The 19,982-nt window shown below is 44.6% G+C and overlaps 1 protein-coding gene across 1 annotated transcript in view; it reads right to left on the bottom strand.

Moving 5' to 3' along the window:
- Positions 1 to 3,249: 3,249 nt before the first annotated feature.
- The window catches only part of LOC147709066 (uncharacterized), a 152,147-nt gene continuing 135,414 nt past the window's right edge, over positions 3,250 to 19,982 (bottom strand). The window contains 3 exon segments of the mRNA XM_086927672.1: positions 3,250 to 3,527; positions 3,530 to 3,704; positions 5,836 to 5,993. Coding sequence (XP_086783798.1) covers positions 3,463 to 3,527; positions 3,530 to 3,704; positions 5,836 to 5,993 — 398 coding nt within the window. The 3' untranslated portion in view covers positions 3,250 to 3,462.

Genomic DNA, 19,982 nt, shown 5'->3' with positions numbered 1-19,982 from the left:
CAACGTGTGCCACTGGTAGCAGGATGGACTCAGGTGCATTCGAAATTTGTTCTAGAGTGGGAGAGGCTAATTGGTGTAGGAGGTGAGAAAAGACAGGGCATACTCATTTTGAACAATCTGCGAGAACCGTCTGTCGAACGTGAGGAATCGCTAACCCAGGAGGAAATGCGCAATCCTGCCTCCCACCGGTTGGGCATGCACTACTAAGGGCAAACTAAAACAGTTTGTTGGCAGTTGTGCAAGGGGAGGAGGAGATGGATGACTGATGACCCTCTGGCCTCCACACTGCCTGCCAGACCCCTGTCTGCAACCGCTAAATGACTGAGTTATCTGCTTCATCACTGACCAGCACTCTGGAATAGCCTCTGATCTTCCGGAACTGATACAGAAATTGTTTGGCAGGGGTCAATAGCCCAGACATTATGGTGTAGCAATGCTGCCTTTAAAGCATTCCTAAGCATAGTCTGCCTTCTCTCTGTAGAAGCAGAACCCATCAAAGGGCATGTCCATTAGGGAAGCCCGTATCTTGCCTGAGAATCCAGCGGACCTCATGCAGGGGGGTCTATGAAGGACATCAATGGTACTGACTGCCCTGCCCAAGCAATCTGTGGTATCATGGCCAAGGCGGATAAGGTACTTTGCTCCATCCTGTCCATCATGTATCATCTTAGCCAAAGATGCCCTAAGATCTTCTGGGACTGCCAGCAAGGTCTCACTGCCCATTTTCCAAAGGGCGTGTGTGTAGTGGCCCAGTAGGCAGATTGCATTCACAGATCACAGTGCCAGACTGGCAGAAGAGAACATGTGTTTACCAAAAGCATAAATCTGTCTGGATACTCTTGTCATAGGAGGAATTTGAATTCACTTTAATGGTTGAAGCCTGTCAAATAAGGTTCTTTGGAGAGGGGTGCTTGTTGAGAAAATAAAGATCACAAGGCTCAATGTTTTTGACCAAGTGGTCAGTAGAGTATCTGTGAGGGCATCATAAAATAAAGTACAGGATCAGATGTTGGCTGCCCAAGCTGCAGAAGTACTGACAAAGCATTTGTTTCGGTCTCCATGGAGGGTAGCTCTATTTTTACTACCTCAGATGCCATCAAAACCACCACGGCAGATATGGCACTTTCTTACATTGGTGGGCCATGTGGTTAGTCAATCTCTGTCTCAGGAGAGGTAACAAGCCCAATGGCATTCTGTTAATCAAGGTATAAGGTATCATCAATATAATGAGGTGTGAGCAAGCCATCCCTTTCACCACATCATCGTCATCAGTATCCTGGGGCGCACCCTCCTGTGGCACAGGATTTGAGTCTGAACCAAAAATATAGTGAAGCCTTTATTGGTAGTTACAACATGGTAAACTCACGCTGCATGATGACTGGTTGTGCTTTTGTAATTTCATAACATGACATCGGTCGAGCCCATGGCGACATCAATCTATGGTCCGACACTGGCGTTGGCACTGGATGATCCTCTAGTGCAGGTGGTTTCAGTACCAGTGTTGGGGTGACAGGAACCGCCATGGATCGTGGCTGGGGCTTGAGTCAATACAGACATGATAATGTGTTACAAGGAGATAGCACCGGGGCCCTGTGGTGCGGTAGGGCTCAAAGGCGCGCCAGCGGGAGTCAGAAGAGCAATGAAAATTTGCAGCATGGCTTCTATGAAGGCCTCTATTTGATGCAGGGTAGATGATGGCCTGAGTCATTCAGGGTGCTTTGGAACCAACTGAGAAATTAGTTCTATGGATGGTGACCTCGGAGTACGATTTATATCAGGACACCCTTGTGCATTCTCCTCAGAATCAGAGTGGCAGGATGGGGTGGGGTCCCGCGTTGCTTTTTTATGCATGCGTTTGGACCTGAATTTACAGGAGGACTTTTAGCATGAAGCTTAATGGTCGCTTAAGTGGGACAGGAACCATGTCCGGGCACCTGACTTGGAACAGAGGTAGGACTTCCAGAAAGTCTGCAACTTTTTCTTGTATTCGCCAACATACAGTCTCAGATCATCTTTGGGTGTATTAAGGCACGTTTATTACCTAACCTAGAGCTCTGTTTTGAGCTCTGCCACCAACACCTATTGCGTGTCTGTGACCTACATCTACTTGCTGCAGTAGCAGCATGGCTTGAAACATGTACTTTCACTAGCACACTGTGAAACAATTTTGGAAGTTGTTGGAAAACTGACAAAACCAGGAGAGGGGCACCAGATCTGTCTTGGAAGAAACAGAAAGAAAAGAGTTAGTGTCAATGCCCAGAGTGAGGCTGTACAAAAGGGGGTGGTGATGGACGGAGCATCTGAATCAATTAAACACTCACACCCAGTCAAAAGATCTGGGTTTAATCCATCACCGTTCTTTAGGCCACTCTGCCACCCCAGTTCAGACATGGCTATATGCAAATCAGTCTGACCCTGTGCCTCATGGGAACAGTCCAGCCCGAACTGCTAAGCCATGTCCCTTGCTCACTTTGCCACTGGATTCAAGCAAGCCGGGCTGAAGACGGCTGGAATGCCAGAAACCGGTCCTCTGAAGCTTGTTTCCGGTCCAGGGAAGACATGGCTTGGCAGTTCGGGCTGGACTGTTCCCATGAGGCACAGGGTCAGACTGATTTGCATATAGCCATGTCTGAACTGGGGTGGCAGAGTGCGCTAAAGAACGGTGATGGATTAAACCCAGATCTTTTGACTGGGTGTGAGTGTTTGATTGATTCAGATGCTCCGTCCATCACCACCCCCTTCTGTACCGCAGAGTGAGGCTTATATGCAGCCCGGCTCCATCACTTTTGAAGTAGTGTGGAGCCAATGCGGAGCCTGGAGGCTGGCCTGGAGGTTGACTCGAGCACTGGTTTAAAAAAATCTATGCATGCAGTCCGGCGCCTGGGGAATAGTCTACGGTGGGAAATCTGCTGTATCCATCAGAAATAGTATGGAAATAAAATGAATTCCTTTTATTTACAGAACACATGTAGAATGTTAAGATTCATTGTAGGTGTCTGAAAACGATCTATCCAATGATCAAACCCCTTTCTCAATGTGGCCATCCCCAAGGAACAGATTGAGTCCATTGATAAATGTATGCGTGTAGTGATATATAGCATGTATGAAGCAAAATGTATATAGTACAAACCTAATTAAGGAGCAACATAACACAAAGCAACAGGTCTGAGCTTTTCCACAGTCATGGCCAATCAACAGCACATACCAAAAGAAATATTATAGCAATTAATTAATTCACAAAAGACCTGATTTCATGTTCTTTCTGAAGAATTTCTTTATGTATTGTTTACTGCTGTCCAATAAGATAGGTATCAACATACAATTCAAGGACTTTGAGCCATGATACAGTGCATGACCATTGAGGGCCGGAGTCTGAGATCACTAGTAGTTCATCCACTAGTTAAAATTCTGTGATTCACAGATACGTTCAACATTTAAACTGTTATATTAACATACCATTTCTTACAACTGTGTAAAAGATAGTTCATTGTCTTTAGGTTTGTCATTGGTGGTCAGGTCTTCGGCAACCTTTCACGCATTCCTTCTGGTCGAAGACGTTTTTCTTGGTCTGTGGACCAAATCTCTGATGTTGTCTCGTCACCAGTGTAGACATCGGACAAAGTTTCAATTTTGGACCAGTTGTGATCCTTTTTAGTAGTCAGGTCTATTAGAAAGCTTCTCCAGTGTGCATTTCGATCGTGGATCTTGGGAATGAAAAAAAGAGAAACAACACATAAATCAAAATAATTATTGTGTAATTAATTAGCTTAAAGAAAACAAATCACAACACAAATTAATGTTCCAAACTGCTGTTTTGTTTTATTTTCATATTATACACTCCTAGCGTTTTTGAGGTGAAGTGCAGTGTTATACTTCATCACAAGTGTGCTTCACGGTACACAAAAGGCAAACATTAATATTTTCCAATTAGAGTGGACTACACCCATTCCTGTATTGAAGCGTCACCACAATACCAGATTGTCCCTCTAACCAGCTAAAAAGTAGGGGTGGGCGTAATTTGCGTAGTCGCACTACGCAAAGCTCTGCAAAACGAAAAAATCTCTGTGAGCACGTAAAAGTTCAGCGAACACGCGCAATTGCTTGTTCCGCCCGTTCGCGATTCTTTTTTCCTGTTCGCGAACGCTGTTTGTGTGCTCGGGGAAAATATCTTGCGAACACGCATTTTGAAAGCAGGAGCAAGCAAAAAATTCCACGAAGCTGCGGATCGCAGAATTTTTGGCAATTTCACGTTCTCCGCGGAACATGACATTACACAAATTCCACGAGCAGAACGGAATTTACCGCCCAGGCCTACTAAACAGTTTTAATTTTACTTTGATATCTGGAGTTTAAAAGGACCCTAACACGGAAATGCCGTTCCTAGGAAACACTGCCTTTAAGATCCCCTGAAAGGCCATCTCTTCAACTGTGAGCCATTGCATTGCATACCCAGGCCCTCCCTGTGATAACACATTCCTCCTCTAAGTAAACTCCACCACTTTGAAGCCTACGTAAACACATTTGCCAGCATATGTTCTTTATTGAAATGAGATTTGACTTCATCCTCATTCCTCACAATTTATCTACACTGCTTTTCTATTACCTCTTCATTGTCAACGTCCTTATGCCTACTGGACAGATTTCAGGAGCACCATAAGAGAAAAAATATAGCTGGTAAATTTTACCCATATAGCCAGTATTACCACCATTACTGGCAAGGATGTAGGCATATTTACATGGGATATAAGCTCTGGCACCCGCTGGAGGGCAACAATATCAGTGAAATGAGGTGGTAAACAGAGAGAGCTGCCAGGATATATCATAACTTCCTGCCAGTGGAAAAGATTTTCATAAGCAACACGTTGGTGATAAAAAAAACTACAGCCACGTGGTAATGTTACATTTAAGGCCATGTTCAATGGGTCTGTGTGGCCTTGGTGAGCAGCAATCATATAGTCATAATCCGTCCACAGCTAAGAGATAGCACAGTTGCAGAACCATCGAAAACAGGAATAGTGCAGTTCTTGGTAACAGGGACCATGTTAAACCACCAGGCGGGAGAGTAAAAGCAAGACTGTTCCAGAAAAGCTACAGTAGCAACTTGCACTACAACATAGCTATGATTATATCATCCGTAAATTTGTCCAGTGAAAAACACAAGCCACAAAAGAACGAAAAACAAATATAGATAAACTGCCGCACTTGTGGCCCACATTGCTGAGGAGCCAGATAAGTGCCTATGTGAAGATTACCCACCAACATGTGCACTATATATGAGGACAATGGACAGAGCTACGTCCTTTGCAAAACTATGTGAGTTCACACACTCCACCACACTTCATTCACATCCGACCACCACCACTCAAGAATTTAGGTTAACTTACACATTTCCAACACATTTAGTGACATGAATGACCACACATGCTAGACTTACCCCATTTCACACAACTATTGCCTTCATAATGGCAGCGCACACATTGGAACATGCATGACACATAGTGAAATGTAAGTAGACTGCAACCATTGCTGAGTTCTTTGTGTCAAGCTTGAGTGACCACAACCACATGCAAATGTTTGAAGCACCTAGCGGGGTATGTAAGGTAGGCATCAAACCTTTAGGGATTATTAGCTCACTTGCACAAAGCCCAGTGAATGTAGTAAGTCCTGCCATCTTGTACCATTGTATCAGGGGGCTGGTCAAGCAATCAACATGTTTTCAACATCGCACCACTTCTAGAGTATTGGATAAATAAAATCACACACAAAAACACCCCACCTGGACCTGGTTTCTCCTGCCTGAGAAACAGCATAAAATATTTTACACAAAATACGTACAGACACATGTCGCCTCAGTGTGGACATGTCAGTAAATGTTCTTTCACAAGCTTTGCATTTGTAAGGCTTTTCTCCTGTGTGAATGCGCTGGTGCCGTCGCAGTGCTCCCTGTTGAGTGAAGGTTTTCCCACACTGATCACAGAAATAGGGCCGAGTCTCTGCAGTAAAGAAGAAATATTTGAAGAAGAATGCACTAGTATTATGAGCATCAGAAGCTAAAATATATGGAAGAACAAAACAGCAGAACATGTCTAGTAGCTGTGGCAAGTTTTGATTATTTTTAGTTAAGAATCCGTTATTGATGGTTTGATTTGAATGTCTAATTTTGTATTCCATAATTTTTGCAGGTAATGCAATCAAATTTAAAGAAAATATATTCACTTAAGAAAACAAAACTCCTGTCAGGAAAATAAACTGAAACATTATCTTTATCAAAATATATTTACAATCAGTTATTACTGAACCGCAATTGGCGGTTTACGATAAATTAAGAAATAAGTTGTGTTGTTTTAAACTGTTCTTCAGTCACATAAAAACAAACAGGTAGTAGTGTTCCCCAACAGGGAAATGTCCGCACATTCATTAGATAGTCAAAAATGTATAATATAGAGAGGCGTGGAAATAAACAAATTGATCTCCAAGTATTAAACCTGGGTGCTTAATTAACCCTAAACGCCTACTACCTAGAGGTGTTAATAGCACACCTAGATGTGCCACAAATGCAGCGAGAAAGGACTAGGGTTTTTCTACAGCACACCAATTGTCATTAAGTCATTTACAAATATGTCTTATCTGTGGGTATGAATAACCCCAATTACTCTACTCAGAGACAATATCAGCACGACTAATCCATGAATTGGAATCCAGAACAATCAGTCTTCTTGTTTCTCAGTAGCTTTATTTCAAAATTTCAATTGATTCATATAAAACTCCCAGCACACGACTTGCCGACACATGTTTCGTCTTTTTGAAAGACTTTTTCAAGGCATACACGTAGGTATCATAGATGTCAGAATCATGAAGAGACCAAGCCTGGTCACGCTTATACTGAACATATTCGAAATCACCAACTTGTTACTACGATCTCACAGGTGAGTTCCAAAAAATATATAAAAGTCTGATATTGTTAAATGACACCTGGCGTTCTCTACGCAGTCTGGTAGTCAACCGTGAGATTTAGTTGCCCGTAAAATTAATATAAATTTCTATATGCGGGACCACTCCATTTCATTTCTACGATCCGTGTAAAAGAACTTAGTGCGCCACCTTCTCTTATTTCGATGTGGCAATAGGACTGTCACCGTGTACAGTCAATACAACTTTATGCAGGCTTTCAAAGTATCCCCTGCACTGCTTTCTGTGCGCCCTGCACCAGCCTGTGGTCCAACCTTGGTAAGTTGAGACCTTCAATCAAGTGTCGCCAACAAAGAAAGCACGTATTGTCCCTTCTGTACAACAAGGGCTTGTTAGCTTACCCCCATTCTTCGCAATCTCAGGGCCATAAAAGAGTGTCCCTGAGCACCTCTGCGATGGAATGCTATTCTCTGTGAGTTCAGCAGCAGCATGCTCTAGAAAGAAGCAGTGATTGATGGCTCCTTGTGTTTTAGATCAGCTTGTGGTGAGCACTGTTTATTGCTTCTGGTGCTTGATTAGCGCGCGGTGAGCACTTCATCGTTTGTCCCAGAGACCGGCGTGTCCCTTGTGACTCACGCCGCTCCAGTAGTGTGGGACAAAGCCCCAGCATTTCTCCGGGGTCCAGTGAGCCCTTTCTTATCTCACGGCCTGGGACAAATACTACTGTACTCGGGCCGCACCCCACTTGTGCGCACAAGAGACTAAAGAGGCACGTGACCTCAGAGAAGCCCCCCCCCCCCCCAAATGCAGTGCGGCTTCCCCACCCCACCTTCGTGCTGCTGGAGCAACCAGGTCAATGGAGGACAGCGCGTCAGCTGAGCGAAGCAGCGAGTCGTGTGGAGAGCCACTTGAGTGTAGCGGCGCAGCTCTGGCAAAAGGAAGCCTCTGGGAACAGATCCGTCTTTGAGGCCTGCCTCTATTCCTCGCAGAGCCTTCCCCCTCCTTGGTGCTCAATGTGAGGAGGGGCCGGGGAGCCCCTCTTCCCTTTTTGGCATGCTCTGATGGGCAGCCCTGTGTCTTCAGTAGCTGCACTGTATGCTTGCGGGCGGCTGCACTTGGCTACTCTGTATTCCTGAGACCAAGCAAGGTCTCCCCAAAAGAATCTACAGTGTGTGCCCCCCCTCCTTTGGGCCGTACCATGGGTCTCTTGATCAGTTGGGGCATTATGGACTAAAACCTCGACGGGGGCCCCCTATCACCACTAGAATCTTGCCACATTTAGGAAAACTGTGGATTACCGTAATACAGGTATAAGGTGCGCAGGACCTCCTGGGACCTACTTGTGATTCCAATTTACCATATAAAGTTTAATAGAAGTGCAGGTGCGCTGCGCCCTATGTGTTTATGGTGATGTATAGCGATTCATCTACTTTTCCTAATCTAAATCGCATTACACGCACTAGAGATCTGATATATAATGAACACTCTTACCCGATGGCGCAGCGGGCGGGCGCGCCGAAGGCAAGCCTGTCTGCGCCCGTCCGCGCTAAGTCCGCGATGGCCGAGGACCACGCTGATTTATTCCGACCTACACGTACTTATAATGGGAACTAGCTGCGCGCGTGGGATGATGGTGGTAAATGTTCTGTTTGTCCTCACATGGAGCTGATATGGGGACCCGTCTCATGCATCACTTGTAAATGGACCACACCTTGGCCACGCCATGAACCCATATTAGGCGTTAACACCTCAAGGGTTCGCCCCCTCACATTTAAGGGCGGCCTGATCAATGCACGCTCCCTGGGCTGCCATAGCCAGGATATCAGGGACCTGATTCTTGACTCTGATTTGGATTTTATTTTTGTGACCGAGACCTGGCTCAATGACACTAGTAACCCTGATCTATCGACCGCTCTTCCTCCCGGCTTCACCATCTTTAGGTTAGATAGACCGATTGGGAGAGGAGGCGGGGTCGCTGTACTTGTTATGTTATGTTATGTTATGTTATGGGGACTTATATCGCGCACAGCTGCCCCAGCGAAGGAGCGTCCTGGCGCTTGACAAGGTAAACAACACAACACAACTAAAAAAGCAGCAGACTAAAAAAAAGAGCCAACAGGCTTAAGGAAATAGAAAGGTCTTAATGGCCCTACGAAATGAGAGGAGATCATCCATTCTTAGAACCTCCCTTAAGTCAAACCAAACAGGGGGGTTGCTGTACTGTTCCTAAAGAAAGAAGGGATAGGAAAATTCTTGCTGGCGTGACCAAGGGGGGGGAAAAGGATATTACTGATACCCTGGGGCATCCATTATGTTGGATATATTTGCCTCACACACCCCGAGGAGTGTCATGCTTCATCATCGGCGGTTGTTCCTCGTCGGGGAGGCGGTGCAATCCCCGACGGGCACACCTCAGAGAGGGGCTCTTTGGCGGAGATCTTTTTTCCAACTGCCTATAGGTGAAGTGGGGGTATGTGGGCAGGGAGGTGTATACCTATAGTAAGGTGGCTAAAATGTAACAAGGGGTACCGGAATGGACTTTATTCTGGGGGTCCCCTAGCTACGGTTAAAAGGTGAAGCTAGTTCCCTAGGTGTCAACCTATTATGTTGTGTTACCCTAGAAGATACTAGTGGTGCATGTGGTCAACATGTTTCTCGCTATTGGTATATTTACCGCGATTCTTCAGGACCAAAGTGAAGACAACAACATGCTCGTGTCATATGTGTTGTAATTTTACATTAGTGGATCCTCCTATGCCTATGTCTAGAGGAAGGATAAGGAAACAGTAATTAAACAAAAATCGCCAGTCACAATATTGCCAGGAAGAACATATACTAACATGCTGGTGGTGTTTAAAGTGAATGTACTCATCCACCGCATGCTAAGTGTACTGAGGAGAGGGCCCCTATTGAGAACCAACCTATCACATGTGTGACCACTTTCACCCCCCTGTCCAATAAAATCAGGAACACGATTAAGCATCACTGGGGCATACTCAATACAGGTGACATGTCCCTAGAGGAACCTAGATTTGCTTTTAAAAGGTCACAAAACCTGAAAGATATCTTGATTAGCACCAGGCCTAAACAAACAAGGAAAGAAAGCCAGAGAACTCTATGGAATCTACCCCCAGTGACGGGCCACTACCCCTGCGGAACGTGTGGTGTCTGTAGATACACCCTGACTCTCAAAACTATACAACTTTCAGACACCTTTAAATGGGAAATAAGGCAACACACAAATTGCAACACATCCCACTGCATATACCTGCTAATATGCCCATGTAACCTGCAGTACATAGGGATGACAACACGCCCTATTAAGACTCGAATCATAGAACATCGCAGCAATTTCCGCTGCAGAAAGACCCACACCAAAATGTGCAAACATTATGTGGAAGCAAACCATGATGAGAATTCAATGAAGTGGGTAGTTCTGGAGTCCAGTCCCAACTGCCCCACAAAAGTACTCTTCAATAAGGAACAGAGATGGGTACATCGGTTGTCATCTGACCAACACGGTCTAAACGAAGACATTCCCTGGCATTCACTATGAACCCCCACATTCATAATGTCCACCCATGAGTTACAGTGACCTGACACATTCCCACGCCATGAGATCTGACATTGATCTTGCACATAGACTATATACCTTCCCCGGGCTATTCCCTACCCTGTAAGCGCCACCACTGACCCCAGGAAACTCATGAACCCCAACACATGGTCACCAGATCCTTCGAAATCCAGAGACCTGAAGCTACTACCGGCACATTGAGGCATGGTGAGGCTAATCCTACACACCAGGACGACCAGTGGGCGAGATCACCCCGTTATGGCAATTGCACATTAATAACTTACTTCCGATCACACTGGTAACCCCCAGGGACCTGTTCCATCATGGCCGCCATCTACCATTAGGCCTAAACATCATTTTCCACTACTCTTGAACCCAGATCACCTCGCAATGACATTTGTACATTAATAATACCTTACTGCCGACCACACTGGCAACCCCAAGGGACCTTTTCCACCATGGCCGCCATCTTCTATTAGGCTTTCACATCGTTTTCCACTACTCGTGAACCCAACCTCCACAACGATTCATTATGGACCCACCGGACCCGTAGGTCCACCAAACGGTACCGAGGTCCACACCACCTAAATAGTAAAGGCTCTGTTATATATTACAAAACGGGGTGATTGTCAAGGGCAATATTCTTTCCGGTTATAATCACACCATTACAAGATGGCCGCCACGCTCTCGGGACCATACACGTGACCTAGGGCAGTGGGCGGTTACCCAACGCGTCACGCCGACCCGCCGGTGTTATTGAAATAATCCCCGCCGCCGAGCTCACACATCTACTCGAGCTCGGCGGGGTTGGGTAGGTCACTACACCCGGACACAGCAGACTTCAGGTGAGTGCGTTTAGCGCATGGCGGAGGAGGCGAGCTTCTAGCGCTAAGACAGGCCGTGAGCCTTGTTCTGCAGGGATGCACTTTACTTTACTGTTATTTACTGCGTTCTTACTTATCCCTACTCCAGCCACACCCTGGGCTCAGCGCTGTAGTTCAGCCCTGCCGAACACTCATGTGGCCTCTAGGATATGATCATTAGGTGAGTAGGGGAATCTAAACATGCTCATTTTAATGGTTTTTAAGATCACAGTGAAAGTGTGCTGTTATGCCTTTTGTACTACATAGTGGTGTCTGCACTAAAAACCCTGCCTAATACCTGATATACCACAGGCAGGTATTGAGATTTATACTGCTGCATTTTTAACCTTGTATATTTACACTCTTGTTTTTTAAACCTTCACCTTCACTGTCCACAGTATGAGTCACAGTTCTAGTTATTGCGTGTGCTCCACAGTTTTACATTGCACGCTCAGTACACTTAGCATGCGGTCGATGAGTACATTCACTTTAAACACCACCAGCATGTTAGTATATGTTCTTCCTGGCAATATTGTGACTGGCGATTTTTGTTTAATTACTGTTTCCTTTTCCTTCCTCTAGACATAGGCATAGGAGGATCCACTAAGGTAAAATTACAACACATATGACACGAGCATGTTGTTGTCTTCACTTTGGTCCTGAAGAATCGCGGTAAATATACCAATAGCGAGAAACATGTTGACCACATGCACCACTAGTATCTTCTAGGGTAACACAACATAATAGGTTGACACCTAGGGAACTAGCTTCACCTTTTAACCGTAGCTAGGGGACCCCCAGAATAAAGTCCATTCCGGTACCCCTTGTTACATTTTAGCCACCTTACTATAGGTATACACCTCCCTGCCCACATACCCCCACTTCACCTATAGGCAGTTGGAAAAAAGATCTCCGCCAAAGAGCCCCTCTCTGAGGTGTGCCCGTCGGGGATTGCACCGCCTCCCCGACGAGGAGCAACCGCCGATGATGAAGCATGACACTCCTCGGGGTGTGTGAGGCAAATATATCCAACATAATGGATGCCCCAGGGTATCAGTAATATCCTTTTCCCCCCCCTTGGTCACGCCAGCAAGAATTTTCCTATCCCTTCTTTCTTTAGGAACAGTACAGCAACCCCCCTGTTTGGTTTGACTCTCTAGTACTCTGTACGGACACTAAGCTGTTACTGGACCTTCCACCATCTTGAGTGGTAAATAGTGTCATTTTGCCTCCCCCCTTTTTTGAAACCAACCTCCCTTAAGTGTCATACTTTCAATTTAGGTCCCCTCAAAGGAGCAGAAGGTATGGGCTTCTCGATCATGTTAAATGCATCCACCTCCTTTTCGGGAGGACTGATATATCGCCCCCCCAGGCAAAGCATCTTCATTCTTAGACTCTCTAGGTGATAGTCTAGGCCAGCTTCTTCTGCGTTATCCTCATTTTACCCTTATGGGGGATTTCAACCTGCAACTGGAATCGAAAATTGATGCTCAAGCAACCAATTTTTATCAGACCCTAGATATCTTTGGTCTGCATCAATCCGTAGTGCTACCCACTCATTCCGCCGGACATACCCTAGATGGTGTCTGTTCTAATTTTCCCGCCCTGGAAACACACACCCCGATTCCCCAAATCTGGACAGACCATAGTCTGATTCCTTTCACGATATGTGTCTCTGATCCGGTAAAAACCTTGCGGACTAGTCAGCAGCCTACTTCTGACTTAAATTGGAAGAGAGTGGCTGAATGCATTAAATCCAACCCCCCCCAGACAGTCTCAAGCTCCTAGATTATCTGGGGTCGCTACTCAGGACTCCAGAGACTTTCACTCTTGGATGCACCAAGTTATTGCAGAACGTGTCCCACCTACAAATCGTTCAAGCAAGGGCACAAGGAAAAAGCCGAATGCACCTTGGTATTCGCAGGCGTTAGCAGAAAGCCATTTACTTTGTAAAAAAAGCGAAAGGAAATGGAGAAAAACCTATGACCATTTAGCCAAAACCCTCTACTTACAGCATAGGAAATCCTACCTGGACAGTATTAAGCTGGCCAAAAAGGAATATTACATCAATGCTATTAAAGAGGCAGAGCAGAAGCAAAGAACGGTCTTCTCAATAGTGAAGTCCTTCACGCATCCTAAAGCTCTGGAACCGCAAATTCCTCCTTCGGCAACTTTCTGCAACCAGATTGCCGACTATTTTGAGGAAAAAATTGAGCAAATACAGAAAGATTTCCCAGTCCCTCCTTCCACCCATGATAATAACCTTTTAAGGCTGAGGGAAAACAAACCTCACACCCTGAATGTCTTTCAACCGGCTTCCCTTATGCAAACTTGGGAGGTCATTCTGGCTTGTAAATCAGGAGCCCCCTCTGACTCATGCCCCCCCCAAATACTCCATCAGATAATTGATGTAATTAATCCTACTATTAATACGATAGTCAATGCCTCACTCAGCTCTGGAGTGGTTTCACCTGACTGGAAAAAGGCAATTGTAAAGCCTTTAATGAAGAAATCCAACAAACCTACCACTGACCTCTCTAATCTTCAACCCATATCCCTCCTCCCTATCTTGGGTAAAATTACAGAGCAGATAGTTTACCAAGAATTGAAAATTTTTGTTGACGCTCATAACATTTTACATCCTCAACAGTCAGGTTTCCGGCCTAAACACTCAACTGAAACTGCTCTTATCGAGCTTACTGATTCTATCAAACTCCTGCAGGATGAGGGCAAAACGCTGTCTTGATCTTATTGGACCTCACGGCAGCGTTCAACACCATCTCGCATGAGATCCTGTTTGACAGGCTGATAGTATAGGTATAACAGAAGTTGCCCTGGCATGGTTAACATCCTTCTTGACCGACAGATCTCAAACAGTATCTTTAGGCTCTTTTTTATCCAAAGAAAAAAAAGTTCCATCTGGGGTCCCACAGGGCTCCATCTTAAGCCCGTTATTATTCAACATTTATATGATCCATCTTATTACACTTATAGAGTCACATGGGATACTTGTTACATCCTACGCTGATGATACCCAGTTAGTGGTCTCTATGGATAAAAATTCCATAAATATGGAACAAAATTTTAAGAGCTGCCTGATGGAGGTCTTCCGATGGATGAATACCAACAACTTAAAATGTAACACCAACAAAACGGAGATTCTACCGCTGGGAAAAGATGTTCAATTCTGTCCCAAGGACTGGTGGCCTGATGACTCACCTGCTCCACCCCAATCAGTGGAAACCGCAAGAAACCTAGGGGTCCTATTTGACTCCGCCCTTTCCTTCGACCAGCACGTAAGGAACACTGCAGGAAGCTGCTTCAGCATTATTAAATCTCTAAAAAAGTTTTTGGAGTTCCTGCCCACTGATTCCAGAAAAATGGTGGCAGTAGCATTGATATTATCGCGTTTGGATTACTGCAATGGCTTGTTGGCCAGGGTAAAAAAAATCTACGCTAAAAAAACTTCAAAGTGTCCAACACGCAGCTGCAAGATTGGTGCTCAAACTACCCAGAAGATCTTCGGCTACCAGTGCACTTAAGATCTTGCACTGGCTGCCGCTACACAAGAGAATCTTCTTTAAAATCTTGCTGACCTCTTTCAGAGCCTTAAACAAGATAGGTCCAAAGTATCTTGCGAAACGTTTCGTGAGTTATAACCCTTCAAGATGCCTGAGGTCGGCAGGCGGCAACCTAATTAACATCCCCAGATTTAATTATAAAACCAAGGGAGGTAAGACACTTACTGTACTGGTCTCCAAGGCATGGAATGCCATGCCCAAAAATTTCAGACTTCTGACTCAGGAGAATGCCTTTAGGAAACAATTAAAAACCTGGATTTACAGTCTGTCAGACAGTTTTGTAATGGCTGCTATCTAGGCTTTAACATTTGTTTTGTACACTGCGTCAGCGCCAGGAAGCTCCTTTCGGAGCGACAGTTCGCGCTTTATAAATTCCGCATACAAATACAAATACAAGGCGTTTTTATTCTTGCCTTGTTCAGGATAACAAGTACTATCTTAGTAATTGCATAGTATGGACAGTATTTATAATTCATGTCATTTTGGTCTGGTTTTATGTACAATATACTATATATCTTCATATAATCCTATGTGGAGTCTCTTTTGTGGTGTCCTCATTGTGTTGCTGCGTGATTGTGTTGCACAAACACTTTACACATTGCCACTGATGATAAACCTGCCTGCTCTGCGCCAAGCAACCAGACCTTGAGCAGAGGTTATCTTTGGTGTGTGACTGACTTGCCCTGAGTAGAGTGGTGGGTTCTGCCTGGTTTAGGGGCATATCCTGGTCAACCATAAATCCCATTTCTAACACATTACTTTGTTGTTAATATTTCATAAGGCTCTGGGCTGCGCTTGTCATTCTCAACAATGAAGTATCATTTAACAGTAGCGCTTTGTTGATGAAGCGCATGATCAAGGCAAATATTTATTATCTACAATCAATTGCAGAAATCCAGCAAATCTGCAAGGCGCAGAACCCAGTTGACGAAAACATCTTCATGGATTGCTTCCAGAAATAGACAGAGGTATAAGGAATAGCCGTTGAGTGGATATTAGCCGTGGGCTGTTACGCATGCCATAGGATAAGATCATAATTGGCTCCTCTAAACCAAAAAACATTATATATGTGAGAAAGAATCTGGATCATCTCTGTCACCATTTCTCTTCAATATCTACACATAGCTGCTAACTCACATAAAAAAGCTATAACAGAGGGAGTGTGGGTGCCCTAATGGACAAAGCACAGACTCAAACATCGTATATTCTGATTTCCCAAATGTCCTCAGAGCAGACATAGCTTCTGCGCAGAAAGACAAGAACCTACAGATGTTGTTTGACACAGAAATCTTCATGTGCTGGTAAATGTGGTTGTCAACAGGACACACGTTCTGCTTCTAATGCTCAAGTAGGACTTCCTGTTCCTCCAAACCAAATACAAGGTGGGAACCACAAAAGCACTGTTGCTATTAAGCAGACATCACATACAGAAGAAATGCAAAGATTCAAGAAGCTTGGAAAAACTGACCATGCATGCTCTGTTGTAAAAGCCATTTAATGAATCATGTGGTACACCAAATCAGGTTCCTCATCATGAAGGTTTTGTATACATAGTATGACATCAGCAAGTGCCCTGGCTCCTTTGAGTGACTGGATCCAATCAAAGAAACTTCAGTCTGTCAAGTCTGATTAGTAGTGTCAAGGCATCATGTCAGCCTAATGAATACTGATGAGGCAGGATTCCTGTGAATACCAGAGTCGCCTCTTTGTTCTGTTCAGGATTCAAATATCAGGCACAGTGTAAAAAACCTGGCTGCATCACATCACATACACTGCATACAAAGTGTTGTACCCCAGCCAGTAGTACACCAAGCAATGCATATGTGTGTTAGGAGCACCAAACCTGAAGTAGCACTGTCGCTTTTTGAAGCTAACTATGAAGAAATTAAGATGGAAATTGGTGAAAGCAACTGTTTCCAGGTACTAAAAAGAATGTGTTTTTTACGCTTGATTAATGTCGCCTGCACAGCTGAACATGCTATGAGGGAGCTCCCAGTAATTCTGGATTATGTACCTACAGTACGAAAGCAACATGATCATTCTAAAAAGTTAAGATGATATTTACCTAGCTAGTGTTTTGAACACAAACCTGGTCTTTACTGAAATAACTTCATCCAAGACAACTGACATACTGCAAAAGCTACAACAAATTGGACAATTATCACCACAAGTCATCCTTGCCATTATAGTAACTGGGAACACCACACACAAGAACCTCCCCATACAAGGACAGTGTTGCTAATTACCAGGAATTCCTGCAGAAAAGCAGACACACTGGCCATTGCATATAGTCACAAAACCTTTTCATTTCATAATGATCCACAACAAAGTCACAGCAAGCACTGTCGGCATATCGTAGGGCCATTGCTGCGATTTTGGATGCCTAGAAGAGCTTCTGAACTAACAAGAACAACAGAGACCACAGACCCATTTCTATTTCACAGATTATATATTCATCATCTGGATAGGCATGCATGGCTCAGTACAGCAGCTTCATATAGGCTTTAACATCTTCAATTCGATGCATAAAACCCACCTTTAAACATCCCATCAATGCAGTCACCATCCTTGATAGAACAATATTCATAAATCAGGACATTCCCTTTAAAAAAAAGCACAGATCAAGCTGAGAGGAAATTGGTTAACCCTATTTATTACATTGAGGAAGCAAAAGGCACAATTGATGGACGGAAATCAGAACAAATCAAAACATTCATCCCCCAGAGATCTGGGTTAAATCCATCATCATTTGCTCACCGTGCCACCCCAGTTTAGGCCTGGCCATATGCAAATCAGTCTTGACCTTGTGCCTCATGGGAACAGTCCAGCCCGAACTGCCAAGCCAGGTCCTCTCTGGACCAGAAACAAGCATCCTAGGACTGGTTTCGGGGTTTCACCCCTCATCAGCCAGGATAGCTTGAATCTAGTGGCACAGTGAGCCCGGGACCCACGTTTGGGCATACTCGGTGCACTTAAGGCGAGAAAGCAAAAAACACACAATTGATGGACAGAATGCAGAACAAATCAAAACATTCACCTCCAGTCAAGACATCTGGTTTAAATCCATCATTGTATTGCTCACCATACCATCCCAGTTTTGACCTGGCCATAGGCAAATCAGTCTTGACCCTGTGCCTCATCGGAACAGTCCAGCCTGAACTGCCAAGCCAGATTCTCCCTGGACCGGAAACAAGCATCCTAGGACCGGTTTCGGGGTTTCAACCCTCATCGGCCAGGATAGCTTGAATCCAGTGGCACAGTGAGCCCGGGACCCACGTCTAGGCATACCCGGAGCACTTAACACGAGAAAGCAAAAGACACACAATTGATGGACAGAATGTAGAACAAATCTAAACATTCACCCCCAGTCAAGGCATCTGGTTTAAATCCATCATTCTATGGCTCACCATGCCACCCCAGTTTAGAACTGGCCATATGCAAATTAGTCTTGACCCTGTGCCTCTTGGGAACAGTCCAGCACAAACTGCCAAGCCCGATCCTCCCTGCCAGGTCCTCCTTGGACCGGAAACAAACATCCTAGGACCGGCTTCGGGGTTTAACCCCTCATCAGTCAGGGTAGCTTTATTATAGTGGCACAGTGAGCCCAGGATAGATTTAACCCAAATCTCTTGACTGGGTGAGAATGTTTTGATTTGTTCTGCATTCCGTCCATCAATTGTGTGTCTTTTGCATCCTCACCCTGATGGAGCAAGGTTTTGTACGTAAATAAACTTGCTCGGATTCAATCCTCTCGAAATAACATGTAATAATGTAACCAACATGTTTGTAAATACTAATAAGTGCACCACACAACATTTATTTCATGTAGGGGAAGCTTACCAATGTGCTTTACTAACAAATAACCCGAGTGAATTAAAATGGCTGCTGAAAAAGCAGGAAGTCTTCTGCGCATGTGTCAACTGCATCTACGTAGTATGACGTCCTTTGCTTTGGTGGGAAATCTTTGCAGCTGCGCAGTAGTATATAAAATGGCCGCTTGAAACTCACATGATAATGCACATGCTACGCTGAATCTAAACCTCGCTTGTCTCACTAAACTGCTAATGCAATAGCTAAATTAAATTAAGGGAATTAGAGTAGGAATAAGTGGTATACAGTGCATTCATTTATATTTGTATTCGAACATGTTTTTCTTTGACTTTATAATTAGTTCGTATTTGGGCCTGGAGGGTGACTGAAAGCGCCATCTTGTCATGGGGGACGCAGGCGCATTGAACGTCGAAAACTTCATAAAATGACATTGAATCACTGCCAAATGTACAGTGACTAGAAGATGCGCCTGGGAAGTGCACCTCTTGACCCGAAGAGGGGAAGCGAAAGACTAAAATTTTATACAATGTTGTAAACCCAATGTGAACTGTGGTTGGGAAAATAAAACATGGGAAATTAAGTAAGGGGAGGGAACATAAACAATGAACCTAAGAAAATTGACATTACATAGTATGGTGTGATGACTTCTCCCCATCTCATTGTCCAATCACCAGTAGGGAATACACAAATATTGAAACATTTGGGGGTGGTACATACACTGAGAGTAGTATAACTAAGGTAGGCTCAGCCAGTTTAATTCGTCACCGACTTGTCAGACTTGCCATCGACCTGTCACTGACCCATCATTGCTTCAGAAGACGCCGGAGGCCACAGAGGTCAGAGACGCTGTCCGAGAACTCTGACAGAAGAATCGAGAACGGAGAGACGGAGAGAGAGAAGAATCGGAGAAATTGCTGAAGAAGATGAACCTGTCCAATTAGAAGGGGAGAATTGAGAGCAGTACTAGAGAGGGGTGTAACGCTGGTGTTGCACTTAGAAGAGGTTACCTGTCCTGTCCTACACCTGTCCTGAACTGTTGGCTACTGACTACTCAGGAGTCTCTTTTTTCAGCCCTTGGCCAGGGATTGGTCCTCACACCATTCTAGATAAATTTAATTCTGTGTGGTATGTCCTTGTACTGTTTTCCTTTTCCACCCATCCCAGGTACCAACGTCATGAGATTTTACTAAGTCTTTATGTCTTTACTTAAATCATTATTTCTGT

Source organism: Lissotriton vulgaris, chromosome 6 (assembly GCF_964263255.1).
Source record: "Lissotriton vulgaris chromosome 6, aLisVul1.2, whole genome shotgun sequence".
Lineage (NCBI taxonomy): Eukaryota > Metazoa > Chordata > Amphibia > Caudata > Salamandridae > Lissotriton > Lissotriton vulgaris.
The sequence above is the reverse complement of the archived record's forward strand: the minus strand, read 5'-3'. Positions and strand labels throughout refer to the sequence as shown.